The sequence below is a fragment of the Haliotis asinina genome, chromosome 12 (genome assembly GCF_037392515.1).
Source record: "Haliotis asinina isolate JCU_RB_2024 chromosome 12, JCU_Hal_asi_v2, whole genome shotgun sequence".
NCBI classification, from domain to species: domain Eukaryota; kingdom Metazoa; phylum Mollusca; class Gastropoda; order Lepetellida; family Haliotidae; genus Haliotis; species Haliotis asinina.
The window spans coordinates 2,480,860-2,504,299 of record NC_090291.1 but is presented as its reverse complement, the minus strand read 5'-3'; the positions used below and the strand labels follow the sequence as shown (position 1 = coordinate 2,504,299).

General features: G+C 39.1%; 1 protein-coding gene across 2 annotated transcripts; it reads left to right on the top strand.

Moving 5' to 3' along the window:
- The first annotated feature begins 1,108 nt into the window (after positions 1–1,108).
- LOC137258433 (oxidative stress-induced growth inhibitor 2-like) lies at positions 1,109–23,232 on the top strand. 2 transcript variants are annotated; one of them, XM_067796111.1, is made up of 5 exons: positions 1,109–1,207; positions 15,215–15,352; positions 20,495–20,628; positions 20,828–21,019; positions 21,430–23,232. In XM_067796111.1, the coding sequence occupies exons 2-5, from the start codon at positions 15,292–15,294 to the stop codon at positions 22,534–22,536; spliced, it is 1,494 nt and encodes a 497-aa protein (XP_067652212.1). In that variant the 5' UTR covers positions 1,109–1,207; positions 15,215–15,291; the 3' UTR covers positions 22,537–23,232. The 2 variants fall into 2 exon arrangements, with proteins under 2 accessions (XP_067652212.1, XP_067652213.1); XM_067796112.1 differs by lacking the exon at positions 1,109–1,207 and adding an exon at positions 9,757–9,811 and having other exon boundaries at positions 21,430–22,621.
- Positions 23,233–23,440: the final 208 nt, after the last annotated feature.

Here is a 23,440-nt window from a genome sequence, read left to right as displayed (position 1 = left end):
TTCGTACAGACCGTATATATGGCCACATTTCGTACAGACCGCATAGGGCCACATTTCGTACAGACCGTATATGGCCACATTTCGTACAGACCGTATAGGGCCACATTTCGTACAGACCGCGTTTAGGGCCACATTTCGTACAGACCGTATAGAGCCACATTTCGTACAGACCGTATAGAGCCACATTTCGTACAGACCGTATGTGGCCACATTTCGTACAGACCGTATAGGGCCACATTTCGTACAGACCGTATAGGGCCACATTTCGTACAGACCGTATAGGGCCGGTGGGTGAAAGATACGGTTCACGAGCAGGGCAAGCAAAAAGCATAATTCATCAAGTAAGAACCAAAATTGCAAATAGTGACAAATATTAGCCCTGCAGTAACGCGTTGTCTCAATGATCAATCTTATTCTCAATATATGTCAATATACGATATAGCAACAATATCACACATCGTTGTTTACCCAGGCGAGGCTTTATCTAAATAATCTAGTGTAACATTTCCTCCACGTTTACTATCCAGTAATTAAGTAAGTACACATCTTAAAGGTTCAGATCTGGACGTAGAGTTTGGCAACTAAAGAATCTGAATTTTATGTAAATATATACCAACTAAAGAGGTCAAGACGACAAATGTAGCAATTTTATTCCATTTTAACCTTAGCATCATAAGCAGAAATTATGAACTGTATTTACTTTGGTTTACGACTTATTGGATGTGTAAATCAAAAGTTGAGGCAAGGGTTTTGGCAAGTGACGGAATTCGAATTTTAGAATGTGATGAAATAGCAATTTGTATGGCAATATCAAATCGTTCTAACTTTCATTTCGGTTTCAAGTTACGATTCCATGGTATCATAAATCCATACAAAACATGTCTGAATTTTAACTAACTACACCAACTGGCAGATGTGACTGTAATTACATTCACTGGAGTGGAAACAATTTGTGCTGGCAACTTGTGCAAGAGCTGCACGCTGGGCGATATGAGAGTATAGGCACTATGTATCAGCCAATCAACTACGCCGATACAACCAGGCAGTGAAAAACTGACCAATCATCGCACACGATAGTTATAAATACTGCAGAGTCATATACTTTGGCAATGTTCCGATGGTACGGCGTGTCTTTTCTGGTCGGGTGGAAGGGAGTATCCGGCATAATGTGACGCGTACAGACACAAAGGGTTCGAGTGACTCGCTGGTAAGGTTTATGCTGCTGCGTACGTTATGAGATATGTATAAGGGCTTCCACACATGGACACACACGTGTGGTTCACTGACATTTCAAGCGGTGAGGTTAGAGTTATCACTGACTGACAGAGATGGTTGCTCGAGTGATGTCGCCGTGTAATATCACACTTCACTTTTATGTACCACGGCATGTGTTGGTATTGAAGGAGTTTGAATCAGTGAACATAGGTAATTCATCGTATTGTCAAGCATGACGTCAAACTGGATCTCTACGACTTTTGATTCTCTGAAGTCTCTGGGTGCTTGACAAGGAATTAACGGTCTACTCAGACCATCGATCATCGATGGTTTTGTGACGTGAAATGTATTATTTTTTTTGCCAGATCGGTGATCAGTCACTGTTTATAGTCATATTTCTAATACTGGTCTTAGTCGTACATCATGGTTCTACAAGACACCATAATTATCGTTCGTGCTTGTTAGAGACTAAATGAGTTGATGATGGTGTACAAAGAAACACCAAGAAACATGACAGTCGTTTTCTGATTGATGTGGAGATACCTTGACTTTAAAGACACAAACATTATCTTACAAGATCTTGCAAAAAAATCCTGTATATGCAATTCCCATACCCTACATGATGTTTCTTGAATTTTTTTATAACTTTCACATTTCTATTTCCTGCACCTTTGAATATTCTTGGAGAAGAATATACTTATATCCACTAGGAAGTATTCAACTTCACCTGCAGTATCACCCTTTTCTTGCCCAGCGATTCTTATTCCTTCTTTTTCTGTCAAACTGAAGGGATTCTAAAGATTAGTAACCTTGAAGTAGAAAACTGACTCCATAAACCTGTTGTTGATGTATACTATCAAACGAAACAAGAATTATTGTTAAATAATCTAACAACAGTTGTAGTAGGTGCCCAAATTCGACTGAGCTGTGCCTGATTCTTGGGATTCTTGATAAAGGATGACTGATGATTCACCTCACAGGGTCGTGATGTGTGGTTATGAAGGTGAAGCAGTCTATGACCATATTCCCTTAGTCTAATTTCTCAAACATGGTGGGGCAGTAGGTTAGCCTTGGGTTAAAGTGTTCGCTGATCACGCTGAAGACTCTGTTTTGATACAATGTGTGAAGCCCATATCTAGTGTTGTCCCCAGAAGCTAGTACAATATGTTACATCCATATTCCCTTAGTCTCCTTTCTCAAACATGGTGGGGCAGTGGGTTAGCCTTGGGTAAAAGTGTTTGCTGATCACGCTGAAGACTCTGGTTTGATACAATGTGTGAAGCCCATATCTAGTGTTGTCCCCAGAAGCTAGTACAATATGTTACATCCATATTCCCTTAGTCTCCTTTCTCAAACATGGTGGGGCAGTAGGTTAGCCTTGGGTTAAAGTGTTCGCTGATCACGCTGAAGACTCTGGTTTGATACAATGTGTGAAGCCCATATCTAGTGTTGTCCCCAGAAGCTAGTACAATATGTTACATCCATATTCCCTTAGTCTCCTTTCTCAAACATGGTGGGGCAGTAGGTTAGCCTTGGGTTAAAGTGTTCGCTGATCACGCTGAAGACTCTGGTTTGATACAATGTGTGAAGCCCATATCTAGTGTTGTCACCAGAAGCTAGTACAATATGTTACGTCAGACAAAGATACTATAAAAAAAAAAGTAAGTTAAGAATTGATTACCCTCTCTGTTTAATATATTTTAACCTGTTATGGCCATGGCAGTGACAAAACAAGGATTGTCTTCAGGTTTAATGTTGGATGTGGATGTGTGACAGTTGAGCTTTGGAGCTAAGGGACTAAACGCTGTCCTGCAAGTTTACTCACTTGCGTCAAACATATCCGTTATGTCAATTCCTGACATCAAATTTGTAAGAAATGTCAACATACTCTTCAGCTCCTAGGCTAAAATTTCAACTTGTTCAACATCTTAGCCAAGTATTATATTCAAAACAGATGTTGCTAAATCATGTCGGCATCATCAAAGGCAATACATGCGTTCGATCATGGAAGAATAAGATATTACATTGTTCAGTCTGTTAGCCTCATGATCATAACAGGCCCAGGTATTGAGGCGGGTACAAGGTTCCAACACATTCCCTCCTTGTCACTGATATCTGGGTTACCCGTTCTAGCCCTAGACCCAGGTGAATAAGTCTGTAGATCATGGTTTGGTATTGCCTGTTTCTTGTCACACATACAGCTGGAGAAAGCTGTTGAGAAAACCAGTGTGAGTGAAATCAAACATACAGGTCCTTCAATCATATAACAGTAAAACCTGATATGCAGGCCAGTAATAGACTCCATCGTCTGTGTGATATGAAATATATTTTAGATAGTCATTATCTCCTGTTATTATGTACAAAAATACGTATGTCCATGAATATGCAGGATGTGTTTTTGAGTATTAATTTTGTGCACTGAGCAGGAATTAATTGAAATAATCATGTGAACCTGTTGCTTTAGCAAAAAACTGTTTATAATAAACTTAAGCCTGATCTTATGTACTAATTTACAAGGTGTGAGAAATACCTTGTCCAGCATGCTTAGCTGCATACATGCCCTCACCTGAATATTGATTTGAATTTTGTTTCCCTCCTTAGTGGTGAAATTTATTCACTGTAAAGTGCACAGTATGTCACAGTGTTTTGTATGTGTTGGTGAGTCAGGAGATGGCATTGATCAGGGTGCTGTACTGGTATTGATTTGCAAGATAGCGAGTTCACTGACATGAAGATGAGATCATATTTGTCATCCAGAATCTTTCTTGAATTAGGCTATCAGGATTTGGGACTGATATTTGTCATTTTTGTATGAGGTTCCTGTCAGTGGTGTGTCTGGTCCAAACTTGATTGCTTACATGAAGCTGTTACACAGCTGTAGAATTGTTGACTTTGTGGCATAAAACACCATTCATTCGTTTGTATCCTTGTCCTACCTTCATCTCACGTAAACCTCATGTCTGACACATTTGTTTTTCTTAGCATTTATCAAGGCCAATATTCAGCCTCAGGTCTAGGGGGACAGTGGGGTGGTCTAGTGGTTAAAGCGTGAACTTGTCTTGCCAAAGACTTGGGTTTGATTAGCCACATGGGTGAAGCCCATTTCAGCCCTGTGATGATATTGCTGGAATATTGCTAAATTCAGCACAAAATCCAATTCATTCACTCTCACCCAGGTCTACAGTGTAAACTGGTTTGAATTTAGGTTTTGATAACTTCTTCATGTATTTATAAGTAATGTTTTCCTTTTGCAAGGATAAGTTATTTCACTGATAACATGCAAAACACGGAGTTTAAATCACTTTGAAAGCAGTGCTACAATACCACAAAAAGACTTCCAGATTTTGGAAGAAATCAAAGTTGTTTTCACACTGCATCATATCCTTCTTCTTCAAGTGGCACTGGAGGCTGTGCAGAGTTACATCCCCTAGACGTTACTGGAACCTCTGATTGTGGATGAAAAATGCCACTTGATTACATGTTTAGATGTTCAGTTCCACATTGATGCTTGTGGATTTAACCAAAGTGGAAAGTATCTGAAAGCTGCCTCAAATTCTCCAACATAAAGCTGACACTCTCTCATTGGCTTTCACAATTAGTTTCAGACTCAGTCACACCCACATTTTTTCTCAGTCACAGAATCTAGAACAGATCTTGTTTGCCAGAGAGATGTCACACCTGAAGTAGTTTTGGACCTGTCCTGTGACCTCATTTGAGCTGTTGAATCATGGTCACTTCTTCACAGTGTGGACAGAGCATGCTTAGCCTCTACAACAGGTCCTTCCAGCAGGTTCCCCCTCACTATAACACACACACACACACAGTGACACATTCAACCCAGGTCATCCTTGAGGGTCAACCTGTAATAAAGGAGACGATGGGTAATGAACGAAACATACAAGCTTAATGTCTGCTGGAGATGTCTGTGAATAAACACCACAGATTTGCTTTACTGAGGCAGGACATTAATAATAACTAGATCATGTCATGATGGCTCATACATTGAGGTCAGGGACTATTAAAAGGGGCCCTTGGTCAGACAGTGATCCATTGTTATTTTGTGTCTAGAGCTGTAAAGGACCAGGTAGGAAGGTTCAAAGTCTTCAGTTACACTGATGGTGTCAGTGTCCTGTATCATTGCAACACTCAAACACAGTACACTTTCGTTTGGTAAGTAACTCATGATTATGAATAACATTTAACTGAATTATTGTTCGTAAATTCTGAAATTTCAGCACCATGTTAGACATGGTCTTGTACACTGTGGGGCTGATTTTGGTATGAGGTTGCAGTGAGTATTTGGTGCAAGCAGTCACACAGGACATGCTCACCTTTTCACCAACTTTTGGGGTCTGATTTTTATAGACCTATCTGTAAGTTTCACTGTCTTTTCTCATTTATGCCAAATGAAAAGTTAAGACTGGTTACATGGTAATTCTCAAGTATATTTTAAAATGAATATGAAAGGGTTTTGTTTCCCGTGTACTTGTGTTTGTAAGTTGTATTGTATAACTTGAGCATTGTGAATCATTGTAGTAGTTTGCAGTAGTCTTTCTTTTTAAAGGGGCAGTTTGGTAGTCTAGTGGTTAGCACATTTGTTGTTCACACCAAAGGCCTGTGTTCGATTCCCCACCAGGGTACAATGTGTTAAGCCCATTTCTGGTGTCCTCTGGTTTTATTGCTGGAATACTGCATATAGTGGCATTAAACTATGTCAATATTTTGTTTATTGTTTAACACCACACAAAGTACTATTGTGGCTGTACCACAACTGTCTTTAAGCAACAATGTGAAGCAATCCAGTGACTGATATCATGATCATCGATATGACATGCCTTGATATTGCTGGAATAGTGCTAAAAATGGCATGAAACAATACCCTCTTGCTTGAAAATTGTACTCAACAGACAGAAAAATACTGGAACATTTTTAACATGTCCCACTGTGAGTTTCATTGGTGCCTCAGTTCAGAGTGCTTCTTGTCTTAGGAACATCCAGAAATTTCATGGGCAGTTAAATCACCTGCAGTACTCATTTATCTAAGTGTGTCAGTACATTTGTTACTTGCAACACCTGCCCTCACATGATGTAATTATTTGCCAAGACCTTTGATCGTTACGTGTAGAGATATTGACATTGCATCTTTAAATACATGCTGCCCAACGTTTCCTAGAAATGTGTCAAGAATAGGGGAGATAGCAAGTGACCCAGTTGAGTAAATATAAACCTACACAAGTGGGTCGTGAAGTTTTGCACATGTTTACATTCTACCCGCCAAGGATAATTGTTCAAACAATGATTCAGCCAAACTGGAGCGTCTAGGTTCTGTGTTATGTAAGCAATATACGAGGAATATTTCTTCCTGGTGGAGTTCCATAACAAAACATTAATGTTTACAAGTGAATGTTTCAGAGAACTGTGTCTTTCTTTGACATAATAACAGCATATCGATGGTTGAAAATTAACACTATTGAGAAGTCCGCATTTAATGCTGGTGAATGAGAGTTTCATACTTGTATTGGTGTGCCCATGTAGCGGACGAAATGATAGAGGTTAAGTTGTTTTTCGGGGAAATAGGCAGTAGGTAGTGTAGGACTCAATAAGCATTTTCAGACTGAATAGGTTTTGAATGTAGTATTCATACCTAAAGAGCCTGAATTCTTGCTCTGGTTTGGGCCGCGCCCTTTTTAGTTTATATATAGGGGTAGTGTGGGCACAGATTCAAATTCTTGGAGCATTATTGTGATATCATGGATAATTTGGCTCTATAGAAGTCTGGAAAAATGAACTAAAATCAACCCTTGAAAAGATCTTCGACATTTCAGGACACACATGCTGTAAAATATTTTGTGTATATGTCTGTCTGTCATACTTACTTTAACTTGGGGTGGGAGGGTAGCCTAGTGGTTAAAGCGTTCAACATCATGCTGAAAACCCTGTGTGAAGCCCTTTGCCAGTTTCATTCGCTGTGATATTGCTGGAATGTTGCTGATAGTGACATGAAATCATTCTTGCTCATTATTAATTATTCCAGCTGACCTGACTTGTATGGCTGCAAAGGAACTACGATCTTGAAAATTTCAGTTTTGCCAATGAGTCAGCTGTAAATGTGAAAATATTTGATGCATGTTTTTGCGTATATTTTGAGTTTTTATCAAGCAATAACTTCTGATTTTGAAGTAACCAAGTTTTTCTAGTTTTGCTTGGTATCGAGATGAAACTTTAATGGTGTTTTCAGATGTTGCACAGAGAATTCCAGTCAGGCTTCAAACATACCTACCATTATGTCATCACGATTAAGGTTGTTCTAGGACAGCACCTTGTAGCTCTGATTTTGAAATTTGTTGAAGAGGAACAACTTATATGGACAGTCAAGTTCTTTGTTGTAACAGATGCCTTGTTTCAGTGTACATGCCAACACTGTTATCAAGGACCCGTGAAGGTCCCGGGGTAGAATAGGCCTTCAGCAACCCATGCTTGCCATAAAAGGTGACTATGTCGTAAGAGGCAACTAACGGGATCGGGTGGGCAGACTAGCTGACTTGGTTGACACATGTCATCGGTTCCCAATTGCGCAGATCGATGCTCATGTTGTTGATCACTGGATTGTCTGGTCCAGACTCGATTATTTACAGACCGTCGCCATATAGCTGGAATATTGCTAAGTGTGACGTAAAACTAAACTCACTCACTCACTCACTCACTGTTATCAAGCATATGATATAGATGATTATGATCAAGGACAGTCGATACAGAAAGGATAATTGAGTTGACACAGTTGAGGAGGTTGTTGTATGTAGTGATGACATTACTAGTGGTAGTGTGTTCTGAGATTATGGCTATGAAAGGTTCACAAGGGGAAGGAGAGTGTTAAAGTAGGATGTGACATCATGTTATGAAAGCCAACAGAGAAAGCCAATCAATGAACAATGAAGTAATCAACAGTCACCAAGCAAGAGTGAGTGAGAGAGAGAGTGGGGGGTGTGTGTGGGTGGTTGGGTGGGTGAGTGAGTGAGTTAAAATTTATCGTCACATTGGCAATATTCCTGCCATATTGTGACAAGAACGATTAGATACAAAACTACACATTAGTCAACGGCACATTATAAAAACCTGTCAGCGAAGGACAGTAAAACCAACTAGAATATCACTGAAAATGTAAAACTAGTAATTAGATTGAAAACAGTTCAAGACCAAGCAATAGAGAAGTATAGATTTGTACAATAATTCTAACAACTTTAGATTCTCAAATAGAAACCATTTTACAGTTAACTTGGTTAGACAGCACATGGTAACCCAACTTTTTTAATCATAGTAAGTATAATCAACTTTAGACTGTCATTACAGACCTTGAAGCAGATACTTCCAAGAATGCCCATGCAAGTCAAGAAAATTTGCCAAGTCTAGATTAAAATGAAGAAAGGCTCAGAGCTCCTATTCATTATAAACTGGACCATTTATGTTAGAGATATTGGTGTATTTATGATTGCTATTTCATCAGTGTGTCACTGAATGAATAGGTCACACTATTCATAATTTCAAAATTGTATTTTTGTCATGTATGTTCATATGTTCTGTAATGTATGTTCATTTCAGAGACTAATTATAGAGACAAGTTATTCTGTATGGTCAATCTTCTTACCTCTCAATTAAATTTCATTTTGTGATTGCCTGAGTGCTTTTCTGGTACTTTCAATATACCCTGCTTGAAAGAGAGATAACTCTAAATTTTATTTTCTTGTGTCATCTACAAAATCTAGTGATGGCTATGAAAAGATTTGCCTCATATTCCAATAAATATATTTTGTCGAAACGTTAAAATTATCACTGTGAATATTAAGAAGAGGAGTTACACCATTGTGATTTTACAATGACAATACCCGCAGGAAAATGAGCAAGATGCAAGATTCGAATCGTTTGATTCACACAGGATGGGTGAGGTGGACGATCGGATATTTATGCTATAAACAGTTAAAAATTGACATTGAGATGTTCAGTAAGATAAATACATTGTTCACCGGTTCCCAGGGGCCCATGGGTTGATGTACCCAATCCAATCTGAAAGGAGGTTTAAGGAATCCTCTATGGTACATTGTTTGTGCGAAAATTAACCTACTGTCTAAATGTATATTTTACACTGGTAGGTCCAGTGATTTACAGCCAACTGCTGCAGATTGATTTTGACCTTTTTTGCGACATAAAAATGTTGTGAGAAAGGCAGCTGTTTTACAATTTTATAGAGTTTAATGTTTATGCTACAGTGATTAGTGCCTGAGCCTAAACCTCCCTGGCAAATTAATTCAAACCCCCTCTTAGATTGGCTTATCTGTGTTTAATGTTCACTGTGAACTAGGTGTAGTGGTAAAACATGAGTAAGCAGATTTGAAAGGAGGATCGGTTATGTCAATCACTATTGAAGGCGGGGTTTGTTGCTTGGCATCAGCTATTGATTGGCAGACAGCATTCCTGTGAGAGCAGAGGGAGTTGTGTACATGATAATTAACCCAGAATATATTCCTCATGTGCAGGCAACTTGTCTTCAGTTTGTGATTGTGTGTCTTGTCTGACAAGATACGCAACGCCACTTGTGTCGGAGGTAAGGTATCTATTTGATAAATGATACCAGCACTTATTAATATCCAGATGTATGTAAAGAATATCTGACATACATATTAATAGTACATTTTAATTATATTGTTTGTTTGTCAGCAACATGGTAACTCATTATTGTACGATTTAATTTTTAAATGAGCATGACATTTTTAAGGGGAAATTTAACCAGAAATTTGTGCTGCATTGAATGCATAAGCAATTGCACTCCAGACAAACCTTTAGCTGTATTGGCTTGGTTGAAGATTCAACAGAAGTTAAATATGAATTGGTATTGGCTTGAATTAATGTTCAAGTAGAAGTTAAGAGGTTTGTTTTGTAACGTATTAATAGACAGTGTTTTGTTTGTTTGGACAGTAGTCCTGGGTATAGCTTGATTTATCATGTGCTTAATCGCAGGTAAATGCCACTATTTATTCCATGCATGGTTTGTGGTTTGGGCTTACACGTGATGACATTTTCACAAAAATAGGAAAAGCGTTCAAATGTGTTGTGGTCTTAGGTTTCTTGACTGAATGGGTTCGCTGAAGTGTGATGTGAGGCAGAGGATTCCGACAATACCTGATGATGTTAATTAAAATCATTGATTTTTTGTGAGAAGGCAGATGTGCATGATTATTCAAATCTGTATTATTATTTTAGATTTGACATATTTATTGTCATTTAATATATGCCCACATGAACAATGCTTTCATTGACAGTCAATCTCAGTTTCATGTACTTGATGTTATGTATTACTCAATAAAATGATAAGAAACACTTTTTACCAAGATTTACAAGATTTACCCAATAGACCTGAAGTCAGGCTGTTGTTATGGTGATGTTGTTTTAACAATTTGTAACGTCATGAACATTAAGTCATATGATATTATTTCAGTACTGAAACATTGTCATGTCATATCACTTCAGCTGACTGTCATGTATTTATAAAATGTGTTGTGCAAATAATTGTATTTCATACAATCTTGACTGTCTGGAAGGTCATCATAGCTGTCTGCCCCTGGTCAACAGTTCCAGTCAGTAATATTGAGAAGCTGGGGGCCCAAGGGGCAAAAACCCAAACAGCCACCACCCCCAAAGAAAAATGTTTTTGTTTTAGGTTATTTGAGGATGATTTTATATCACTTGGTGTGAGCTTATAAATGTTTTCACTAATGCATGGTTTTAGAGGGGTAATGCCTGAGTGTGTGACATTGAGGTAAGGTGGATGAGAGTTGACAGGTAGGAGGTAATATCTTTCAGTATGTGACTGTCCTAAGACAGTGCCTTATCCTTAGCAACCTGTCTCAGGCTGGAACCACTCACAAAAGAGCCAGTAAGAATTGAAAAGAGACAGGGACCAATCATCAAGGGGCAAAGATTAAGCATGAAGATGTTGTTTTCCGTACAACTGTATATACTTTGTCATCTGTTAAATTCTTTTGATTCAAGCACATTAATTATTTGTTAATCCCAGTTGTACAGCTGCCGTCTGTGCCTTATCAATCTACCAGTCAAGATGACTCATGATTGAAAATTCTGGTACATTGATATTGGTTTTGCCACCCAGACTGTCCTTAGCACTGTAAGTATGTGGACAGTTATTACCTGTGTTACTATATGGACAGTGATAACTTGTGTCAGTATTTGGACAATTGTTACCTGTGTTAGTATATGGACAATCACTACCTGTGTTAGTATATGGAAATTTATTACCAGTGTTATTATACTCCTAAAAAGAAAAAGGGATAATGAACTTTCAGTTTGGATAGGATGTGCAATCATCAAGAATTGTTTCAAGGACAGAATCTTATGAACGCACCACCATTTCCCTCTATTACGACCCCTAAACGCATGCTATGCACGTGCATAACGCAGTATCCCCACACACGTGCATTCTTGATGTTGATGTTCTTTCAAGAAGGTCGAGAAATCACTGAGAACATTAATTTTGACATTCATCTTGCATCACACATTTGTTAGTGTTTGTTTCTAGTTGTTTGTTAATGTTATAAAAATACATGCAAATTACATGCCAAACACCAATCATTTTTCAAAGGCGACTACATTCCAAATAACTATGGTTGTAAGGAAGTGCAAATTGTGATGCACACTCAAAACATTCAATAATATCACATCAACATTGATTGACTCTGATAAATCTCCTAAATATTATTAATTGTAAATAAATAAGAAAATGAAGATCCCCTAAATGTTTTTAAAGAGTATATGTGCACAGTTATTCACTGTGTTAGTTTAAGGTCAGTTACGGCTCTTACTATATGGACAGTTATTAACAGTGTTAATATGTGGACAGTTAATACCAGTGTTACTATGTGGACAATTATTCACTGTGTTAGTATATGGACAGTTATCACCTGTGTTACTGTATGGGCTGTTATTACCTGTGTTACTAAATGGACAATTATTCCCTGTGTTACTATATGGACAACTATTACCTGTGTCAGTATATGGACAGTTGTTACCTATGTTAGTATATTGACAATTATTACCACTGTTACTATGTGGACAATTATTCCCCATTTAGTATATGGACAGTTATTAATGTGTTAGTATATTGACAGTTATTACTACTGTTACTATGTGGACAGTTATTCCCTGTGTTAGTTATGGACAGTTAATACCACTGTTACTGTATGGATAATTATTACCAGTGTTACTATGTGGACAATTATTCCCTGTATTACTATATGGACAGTTATTCCCTGTGATAGTATATGGACAGTTATTACCTGTGTTAGTATATGGACAGTTATCACCTGTGTTACTGTATGGGCAGTTATTACCTGTGTTAGTATATGGACAACTATTACAATTATTCCCAGTGTGTTAGTAGACAGACAATTATTCTCTGTGTTACTATATGGACAGTAATTGCAAGTGTTAGTTTATGGACAATTACTTCAGTGGAAAGTTACTAGGTGTGGTAAAAGTAAGTGCATATTTATTTTTACATGTCAGTACATGCTCTAGTCACCCAGTGTCTGGAATACTGCTCACGTCATCCACTCCCACAATGGTATCTGTCCTTGGTCTGAGATCTAAGACAGACTCTTGTATGGGATTTGTCAGCGTCAGGACAGCTGGGTGTGATAAGGGGTTGACCGGGTCATAATGCTGACCGTGATAGGGATAAACATGACAACTATGCAGCTGGTTTAAAGCTGCGCTAAATTGTTAGATTTTGAATTAAACATATCCTAAAGTCACATTTGGTGTTTATTTAATTATACCGTATAACAAATTGATAGCTGAAATGCACATAATGTTTTTATAGTCAAATGCAAACTTAAGTAATGCTATAATTATATGCTATTTGTATTCTATTCATGCAAGATATTTTAGTTTGGAAGACTACTCAGTGTTTTTAAATTCTTCATATATTCCTATCTAAATGCCGACAACCAAAAGATAGGTACTCTGAGAATAACCTAGAAACTTCAAGAAGATCACATTTCTGATCCAAGTGAATTAATTATGTTATTTCCATGAAATTGTGAAATTGGCACTAATGTCACAGTGGACAGGAAATATGGAGTTTTTGCAGCTATTGTTGATAGTACCCCAATTTCTTCTTGTTAATCAAAGTTAGAATCTCAGGACATTTGTAAATATATCAGCTGTGTTAGCCTCAAACGGTAAAGGTCCAGGTTAGAATTGGTCTTCAGTAACCCATGCTTGTTGTAATATGCAACGAATGGGATCAGATGATCAGGCTCGCTGACTAGGTTGACTGACATCCCGCTGTTGATCACTGGATCGTCTGGTCCAGACTCCACTGCAGCTGGAATATTTCCAAGTGCTGTGTAAAACTAAACTCTTAGTCCCATTAACCATCTGTGACTTGATTGGGCCATTGGGCTAGCTGAGTGGTTGAAGCATTAGTTCTTCATTCTGAAGACCTGGTTTGATTCCCTGATCATGTGTATGGTGTGTGCAGCCATTTCTGGTGTCCTCCATTATGGTATTGCTGGGATATTGCTTCAGGTGGATAAAGACTAAACTCAATCACCTTATGCGCAATAAGTCATTGTATTTTCACAGATCTACAACAGTATGTCTATCTGTGGGCCTTATAGGATACAACATGTACGATTGGTCCCCAATAATGTTTACTGGTTGTAACAGGTGATAAAAAATATGTAGTTGGCTGGAGTTGTTTACTTGAGTGAAAGCATTCTAATACTACAGTGACATGAATGCTTTTTAGAAAATGATTCACTGGAATGTATGGTCCTTGAAGCATGCAACAGCAAACAAAGCAAACACAAAGCCTCATCCATCTACCTGTGATGATTTTAGTGGTTTGACTTGGTCCTGATCCGTCTACCTGTGATGATTTTAGTGGTTTGACTTGGTCCTGATCCGTCTACCTGTGATGATTTTAGTGGCTTGACTTGGTCCTCATTACTGTACCTGTGATGATTTTAGTGGCTTGACTTGGTCCTCATTACTGTACCTGTGATGATTTTAGTGGCTTGACTTGAGTCAGTGCTGTTTGATACACAATATATTCTTGTGTGTTCATATAAGAGTGGCCACCATAGGCAGCTCTGCTGAAGAGAAAAACAAGACAAAATTGTTTGTGTAGCAAAGGAGGTTATATTCCATTAATGCGTATTAAAGTTCACCATACATACTGAAACCAATCACTGAGCAAAAGTCAAGGTCACAAGCTGTTGACAAACGCACCAACATTTTTGTGTTGACTTTTCCGAAAGTTTCAGATTGTTGTTAGACATGGTTTCCACCACTTAGAGGATGGTCCTTAGAATATGTAGGTCAAAGGTCGTGGCCAGTATATATATATATATATATATAAAATAAAAAATGCATGTTATTGTTGGTTTAAGCAAGTATGACTCCCTTAACTAACTTGAAACTTTACATGTGGTCTTGTCTTTCTATGGGTCAAGGTCATTGTAGAGGTTATTGTGAAAAATGGTTCTGGCATTCTTTGCCAAGTAGTGTTGCATCTTTCAGAATCTGATACTTTCGAAGTTGTTATGGTTTGGGTGTGGCAAAACATTTTCCTACTGGAAGGATGTAATGTGCTGTAAAACGTTTCTGTCTTTGATGAAAGATCTTCATCTTTTCTTACCACCAAGTTACATTATATGTCTTGAAAGGTTTTGGTGACACCACAGCCCTGTTGGAAAGCTACTGCAGACATACTTTCTAATTTGATAAATATTTTATGTTTTCTTTGCATTTTCTTCACTAACAGTGTGTCCCACTTTTTTTTAAAAAAAAAAAAACATTTTGAAATTGCAGCTCAGTTTAAGATGGGTCACGCTGTTGGATCCTCATTGCCTGTAATGTTTCATTAGTTTGTGCTGTGCTCATTAGAACTCTCTGCAATAACTTATGCCAGTTTGGGTTGTTTCAGCTGCCGTTGGGCCCACAGTGTAGGTGCTACGTGGTGAGGTGCTGCTGGTACTGCATCGTGGGTAGTCGTGCACCAAGATGACCTCAACCTCGCCTTGCTACGTCAGCGGGTCTGTGCACACAGATGTTGTCATTGTCGGTATGTACTGCATTATTGATTTCTGATAGTATTGATTCTCATTGCAAGCCCACGATCACTGACACGATGATAAACACTTCCTGCCATAAGATCTGTTTTATTTACCTTTTCATGCAGTAGCAATGAGCTTCAGCACTTTGTAGTTTTCAAGTCAAGGATATGTGTATTAATTTTCCAATTCAGGTGTGCATAGTCAAACAAATATATATTTTTAGGATGGATATGTTTGGGGATGTTGACATTTTTTGCATATACAGACATATTAATTCAGTCATTCAATTCACTGCACTAGCTGGTTCAGGCTTGAGAATGTTTAGCTTATTGTTGTGTAGTACTTATGGTACAGAGTAAATTATTAAACACTGTACCACCCAGCATGGGATAACATGGCTTGGGTTAGTATATAGCCTATGCTACCCAGCATGGGATAACATGGCCTGGGTTAGTATATAGCCTATGCTACCCAGCATGGGATAATATGTTGTTGGTTACTATAGTCTGTACCATTCTGCATGGGATAACATGGCCTGGGTTAGTATAGCCTGTACCACCAAGCATGGGTTAACATGGTCTGGACCTACCTAGCTTGGGTTAACATGGCTTGGGTTAGTATAGTCTGTACCACCAAGCATGGGTTAACATGGTCTGGACCACCTAGCTTGGGTTGACAGGGTTTGGGTTAGTATAGCCTGTACCACCAAGCATGGGATAACCTGACCTGGGTTAGTATGGCCTTTAGGCTGTAGCACCTAGCTTGGGTTAACATGACCTGTTCCACGTAGCTTGGGTTAACACGGTTTGGGTTAGTGTGGCCTGTTCCACCTAGCAAGGGATACCATGACCTGGGTTAGTATGGCCTGTATCACCTAGCTTGGGTTAACATGACCTGGGTTAGTATAGCTTGTACCACCTAGCTTGGGTTAACATGACCTGGGTTAGTATAGCATGTACCACCTAGTTTGGGTTAACATGACCTGGGTTAGTATAGCCTGTACCACCTAGCTTGGGTTAACATGACCTGGGTTAGTATAGCATGTACCACCTAGCTTGGGTTAACATGACCTGGGTTAGTATAGCCTGTACCACCTAGCTTGGGTTAACATGACCTGGGTTAGTATAGCCTATACCATATGTCACCATCAGTATAGTAGTTTTAGATTTGTTTGCATGTTCATTCATTGTAAACTGTAAGAACCAGACAGAACAATGCGAGTTTCGGTTATGTCAGTTTGTTGACTAGTGCTGTGAATGATCCAGAATGGAACTGATTGCTATTCTATGCATCAATCAAGTCAAGGTATCTGACCACCTGGCCCTAACGCCGGGACCCATTTCATAAAGCGATTTTAGCGCTACAGCTGTCGTAAGTCTAGGAATTGCCTTGTGAAGTGGAGTCCAGATCTTCACATGGATTGGGAGCTGTGGAACCTAGCATATAACTGGAGAAAAGGTGCAAAACCAACGTTATGTTTCAACATCAGATCTATGAGAATTGGAAACAACATGAAAGAAAACCCCTACCAGCTGTTGTGGTAATGGATTGGAAAATTATGCCGTAATTAGGGTTTCCATGGCAACTGAGAAACTGCGAGGCCACTTCCACAGTGTAGTAAATGATTTGCATGTAAACCTGGGAAATTGGGCAGCTTAAGAACAACATTCTTGATGAAATCATTCTTCGTCAGTGTGTATTAGCTATACGTTTCAAGAGCACACCACTCATCTGAACTATGAGTAAATCCACATTCTTCCAATGGGCTGGTGGAGTTACATCATGATGTGGCAGTATTGAAAGTATTGTAGCAGGGCGTGGAATCATTGCACAGATGACATCCTTATCTTGTCAGCTTGTGGACAGGGTTTACCTCTTTGGTCATGTGGACAAGGCATCTGAATTCGGATCGGAAGGCCCATTGTTTGAATCCCAGCACAGGACTCGGAAATTTGGTGGCTGCTACTGTATCATGAGTTTGTGTGTGGTTTAATGTCAAAATGACAAACACGGGGAAGTAATCAAGTCTTACCAAACTGATCATCATATAGTCGTACACAGAACTGTGTGAAATTAACATGTATACCAGGGATTGTCAGTCTGCTGTAAATGTCAATAATTACTTCCAAATGGGAATTACAAATTTTACCATTCATCTTGATATAGCTTTGTACAGGTCACTGATTGTTAATGACCAAGTTGAGTGTAATGATAGTATTTTTATACATCGCCAGCTAAAGACCTCAGTATGGATTCATGAATAAATCCCTGTATTTGTACTTTTAAGTTATAGTATTCTGTGTACTGGAAATAAAGTCAACTTTCTAAAGGTGTTGTTTTGCTTATACAACTGAATGCACACCCTAAACTGCTGAATGTGTGAGCCTAAACAAGTATATTTGTCTTTTTCTATTTTTTTTCTTTTCCTTGTTTTCTTCACCTTAGCTGAAATACCTGTTAACAATGATATGAGAAAGTATAACCAGCTTAGCTGGTGCAGAGATTTCAATATAAGACATGTAAAGTTTGAGACACCCATCCTCAGTGAAAGGTATCTTCTTTCTTTGTGGAAGTAATTGTAGTGAGTGACACAGATATGTGCTTGACTACCCAGCGTGTAACATTGGGCTGTGTTTAATGACCTCCCAGGATGTCAGTGGAATGCTGTGTAATGCTGCAGATGCAAGTCATTCTGACTCAGCTGTTCAAAAATGAAAACATGTAAATTTACCATCTTTCCTTGTCCATTAAAAAACTGTCATTTGAAATGGCTGTACATGGATTTGCATGCTTTTAGCCAGTAATTTGCATGTGATTATGAGTTGCTAGCTCTTGCAATGTTCTATAGTACGACACAGCATGGAGATGTCTGTATTTGATAACATTAAAGTACATGCTTATCTTTACAGGCCAGAAACCTTGCCATGGAAAAAAAAAACATGAGCATTTATGAAAGCCATCCACTGGAACACCCATTTAGTTGGCACCGCTTGTCATCTGCCATGGTGTGACCTATTGCAATGTCCTGTTTAATGATGCAAGACAAACCTGGGTCATCTATGGCTAGATGGAAGGAGGGTGGATGTAAATATGGTTGTTTGTACTGAGTCATCAAGAATGTTCTAGTTATTCACTACACGTAGTGGAAAAATGCTGTGCAAGAATGTGCTTAGTCATATGAGTGAGGAATTCGTATAATCTTTTATTTCCATGGCAGTGTTATTTTCAAATATACACACCACCCAATTCTTTAGAACTATGAACATCGGTGTGTTATTGGTATATTTGCCCTACCTGGGCTCAGTCTTAGAATTGTCACCTGCCTATATGTGCTCTAGCTTCCGTGCAATGCAGCATACATGGCATAACTTTGCACTAGTTTCCCTGCAATGCTGTATACGTGGTATTTAGTTGGCACTATGTCCTCTGCACTAGGTTAAATTCAATAGACTGCATCAGTGTCAGGTTATGTCCTTACTCAGGTTCCAGCCCTACTTTATGCTTAGTCACTACTGGCATCTCTTTCCCTTGAGCTGATTATGTTGCATTGTCCAAATAGTGATATTAGTTTTTAACTTTTCATGCTAGTTTCAATTTAAATAGTGATATTCTAGTTGTTTTACTGGTTTTTCTTCTGAAATATTGCCGATGTGACGTTAAATACTAACTCACTCACTGACCTTTGTCAGAGAGGGGAGGAAAATCACAGTGAAAATGAAGGTTAGAATAAAGTAATATTCCTTTATAATGAACTCAAACGGACTGTTGTTTTCAGTTCGTTGTAAGCGAAGTTTGTTCTAAGCGGTTCGGGAATGTTCGGGAATATTTGGAAATTACGAACAATCGTCACCACGTCACTGGTTTCAGACAAGATCATGTTCACACAGAAATAAAATAAGACAAAACCAACGAACATATAATTGTCATGGATCATTCATTTCATCATCGATCATGTATTTTATTATGCATCACTTTTTATGCCTTGAAATGTTAACAAGATAAACAAGATTAAATAAATGATAAAAGTTCACAGGTAAGTTTATTTTATTATCAGCTTGATACCATGTGAGGAAACCTGTTTGATTTCACAAGCTAATTGGTGACATGTGAGATGACATGCAAGTGGATTCAGATCAGCTGTTCGTTGTAAACATGTCAATCAATGTGTGAAATAGAACAGAGGGACCTGTCAATTTGTTTGTTGTAACAGATAATTCGTAGTATCAGTGTTCGGTGTATACGGTAGTTAATTCATAACAATATATAGGAAAGCAGTCGGGACTTCTGAATTTGTTTGTTGTAACCAGCAATTCGTTGAAAGCATGTATGTTATAAGTGAACTTTACTGTATGTGTAGCAGCAGAGGCCAAAACTAAAACAGGGGGTTTAATGTATGTGGAAGTGTTAACTTGAGAGGGCAGAATTTGTGTGGCAGACTCAGATCTCAGTTCACAGCATCAGAAGCACATGGCTTGTAGTAGATGCCGCTCACAGTGTCAGAAGCACATGAGTGGCATCACCTACAAGCCACATGCTTCTTACACTGTGAGAGGCATCAACTACATGCCATGTGCTTCTGACACTGTGAGCAGTATCAACTACAAGCCATGTGCTTCTGACACTGTGAGCGGCATCAACTACAAGCCATGTGCTTCTGACACTGTGAGCGGCATCTGCTACAAGCCATGTGCTTCTGACACTGTGAGCGGCATCTGCTACAAGCCATGTGCTTGTGACACTGTGAGCGGCATCAGCTACAAGCCATGTGCTTGTGACACTGTGAGCAGCATCAGCTATGAGCCATGTGCTTCTGGCACTGTGAGCGGCATCAGCTACAAGCCATGTGCTTCTGACACTGTGAACGGCATCAGCTACAAGCCATGTGCTTCTGACACTATGAGTGGCATCAGCTACAAGCCATGTGCTTGTGACACTGTGAGCGGCATCGACTGCAAGCCATGTGCTTCTTACACTGTGAGCGGCATCAGCTATGAGCCATGTGCTTCTTACACTGTGAGCGGCATCAGCTATGAGCCATGTGCTTCTTACACTGTGAGCGGCATCAACTGCAAGCCATGTGCTTCTTACACTGTGAGCACTGTACTGTACATCAGTGTATGGTTTCACTCATGATATTTTCTTTCTTACAGGAAATGGCCCGTCAGCCATCAGTCTGTCATTCATGCTTTCTGGGAACCGGCCTTACTTCAATGGCGCAATACATCCAAATGACATTCTCACCAAAAAGCTGCAGAAATCTAAGGACATCTCCATTGTAGATCAGGTATAGCGGCTCATCTCATGGCTCAAGTACAACATAGTACTGCTCTTGTATATTTAAGTATTGAGAGCATGCATTACCCTGCATTTTCACCTGTGTGCCCATTATAAGATCATCCAATCAAGAAACTCTTTTTGACGGCTTAATGCCAAGAGGTCATATCTTTACTTTTTCTGTGTGAACGTATTCCTCTGTTTTCCAGGACCTGGAGTTTCTTTCCGAGGGTCTGGAGGGCAGATCCCCCAACCCTGTGGCCTTACTCTTCGATGCCCTGTCTCACCCAGAAGCAGATCTAGGGGCAGATAACTCCACTGTCTTGGACTGGAAGCATGAGGAGCAGTATGAAGTACCCCATGCAGTGCTTGGCAAAACCCGTCCAGGGGGATCATGGCAGGTATGCCTGGACATATCCATATGTACAACTCCAAACATCTTCCAGTTTCTCAAATAAACATACTTAGTCTGCCAGTTTGGGGTACATATTCTTTGCCTTGTTTTCTGTCCTTTAAACTGAAAATATATAATCTGACTTGTTTAGTCCTGCTAAGCGTGTGATTTCCCACATGGGTACAATTTCAGAAACCCATATCTAGTGTCCCCCACTGATATATTGCATGAATATTGCTGAAAGTGGCATAAAACTAAATTCACTCACTCTCTTGCTGACTGGTAAAGATTATGGTCTGGTTTCAATTGCAGCATTCTGTAGTTTATAATGAGAAGAAGCAAATATTTCTGTCTTGTGTTGAAATTTGTCATTGAAATGTTTGAAAAGTTTTAGTACAGATAATTTCTATCCTCCAGCGAATGGATGGCAGCATGCAAACAGTGAGCCAGAACAACTGGATGGAATTACCCACAGTTCCCTTCCGAGAGTGGCTGGCCAATCGCAAGAGTTCATCTGTACATATGGGTAATCACTCAAGGAGAGCCACCGTTGGAGACGTGAAAGATTATTACGCCGAGTTCGTGAAGGAAAAGAATCTGCAACGCCACTTCTATGACTATCACACTGTAACATCTGTGCAGAAGGTGTTCCAGGTTCGAGCCTGTGCCGACAGCGAGAGTGGTGAGATAGAACCATGTTGTAAGAACGTCAAGAAGAATCATGGCTACCTGTGGGAGGTTCGAGGCTACAGACTAATTGCTGAAGATAGTGACTTTGAAAATGGCAACACAATTAGGGAGGAGTTCTGTTTTGTGTCTCATTATGTTATACTAGCCACTGGGACATACGACATTCCAAACCGTCTTGGAATTACAGGAGAGACCTTGCCCCATGTGGTACATTCCCTACCAGACTTCGAGAAGATCATGAAATCAGGGGAGCTTACTGGGTCATGTGACCCTGTGTTGGTGATTGGTGCCGGTTTAAGTGCAGCAGACACTATTCTCATGGCAACTGAGTACAATATCCCTGTGATTCATGTATTCCGTCGTGGGTCTAATGATCCGTCTCTGATCTTCAGGAAACTGCCAGCATCCATGTATCCCGAATATCACCGGGTGCACTCCATGATGCGGGGCAAAACACAGACTGAGTTATACAAACCGTATTCCAAACACAAAGTTGTGGAAATTAAGTATGACAAGAGAGTTCTGATTCAGTCAGTACAGGGTGACACAATTTCCTCGTTTGACACCTCGATGGTTGCTGTAATGATCGGATCAAGGTCAGACCTGTCATTCTTGCCGAATGGAGGACGCAATCTGGGGGTGGTTCAGAACTGGCAAATTGACAGTAAACACAACCCGTTTCAAATCAACCCCTTCACATATGAATCGGTCTATGAACCAGGACTTTTTGCCCTTGGACCGCTTGTCAGTGACAACTTTGTTCGTTTTGGCATCGGAGGAGCTCTTGGCATTGTTAACTACTTAAGGAAATGGCGGAAAACAGAGAGTGTGTAATTGAGGAATGATTGTTATATTTTTACAGAATGGATAGACTAGATACTGTTGATGCATTGTATCACTTATTTTCTTATCTGTTTTGTTGTCCATGGTTAATCATTGATATTTGTTTATTGATTTGTGTGATGAAAATGACATGGATGATTCTGGGCATTTTGAAAATGGTTGTCGTAACCATGGTAACAATCAGTTTATTAATCTTCTGCTGTAGTATGAAAAGTTCATATTTTATTGAGTTTCTGTGATTTGTTGGATGAATTTCCAGTGATGTCACTGTCTTAGACTACATGGTGTTTTTAAGGTACTAATTAGATTCAGAGATCCAGCTTTGAGAAATGTGTGTTCGATAAGTCAGGCAATTCCCAGAACATTTTTCAATTTTAATGACTCCAAAGCATATGTATTGATTTTATGAAGCACAAAACAGTGGTTGAAAAATTAATCATGCTCACTGCTTCGGGCAAATTGGAAGACTTGAGATTTGGAATATTTGGCAATGTGCCAAAACATATCTGGCTTATATTATTCAGGGTCCTGATCCACAAAGAATACTTAACAGTTACCATTGGTTTATGAATGTAATGACTCTATGAATGATTCTTTTGGAACCAGGACATTGTTTGGTTGTGTGGTTCAGTCTGGGGAACAGCTGCTTCACAGTTCAGAATTAATAAACTGATTGAAGCTGTTGAATTTGTATTTAGTGTGTCATGTCATGTACACTTGTATATTAGCATACATGTTTGACTCTAACATAGGACTAATGCCAGGTGATAGTTTCAAAAATTGCCCCAGTCAGTGAAATGAAACATAAAGATAATACATTGTATTCATTGAAAATATTTCCCAAGATACTGCTGCGCATTGTTCAAACCATCATCAATTTGCATTTAGTAAGAAT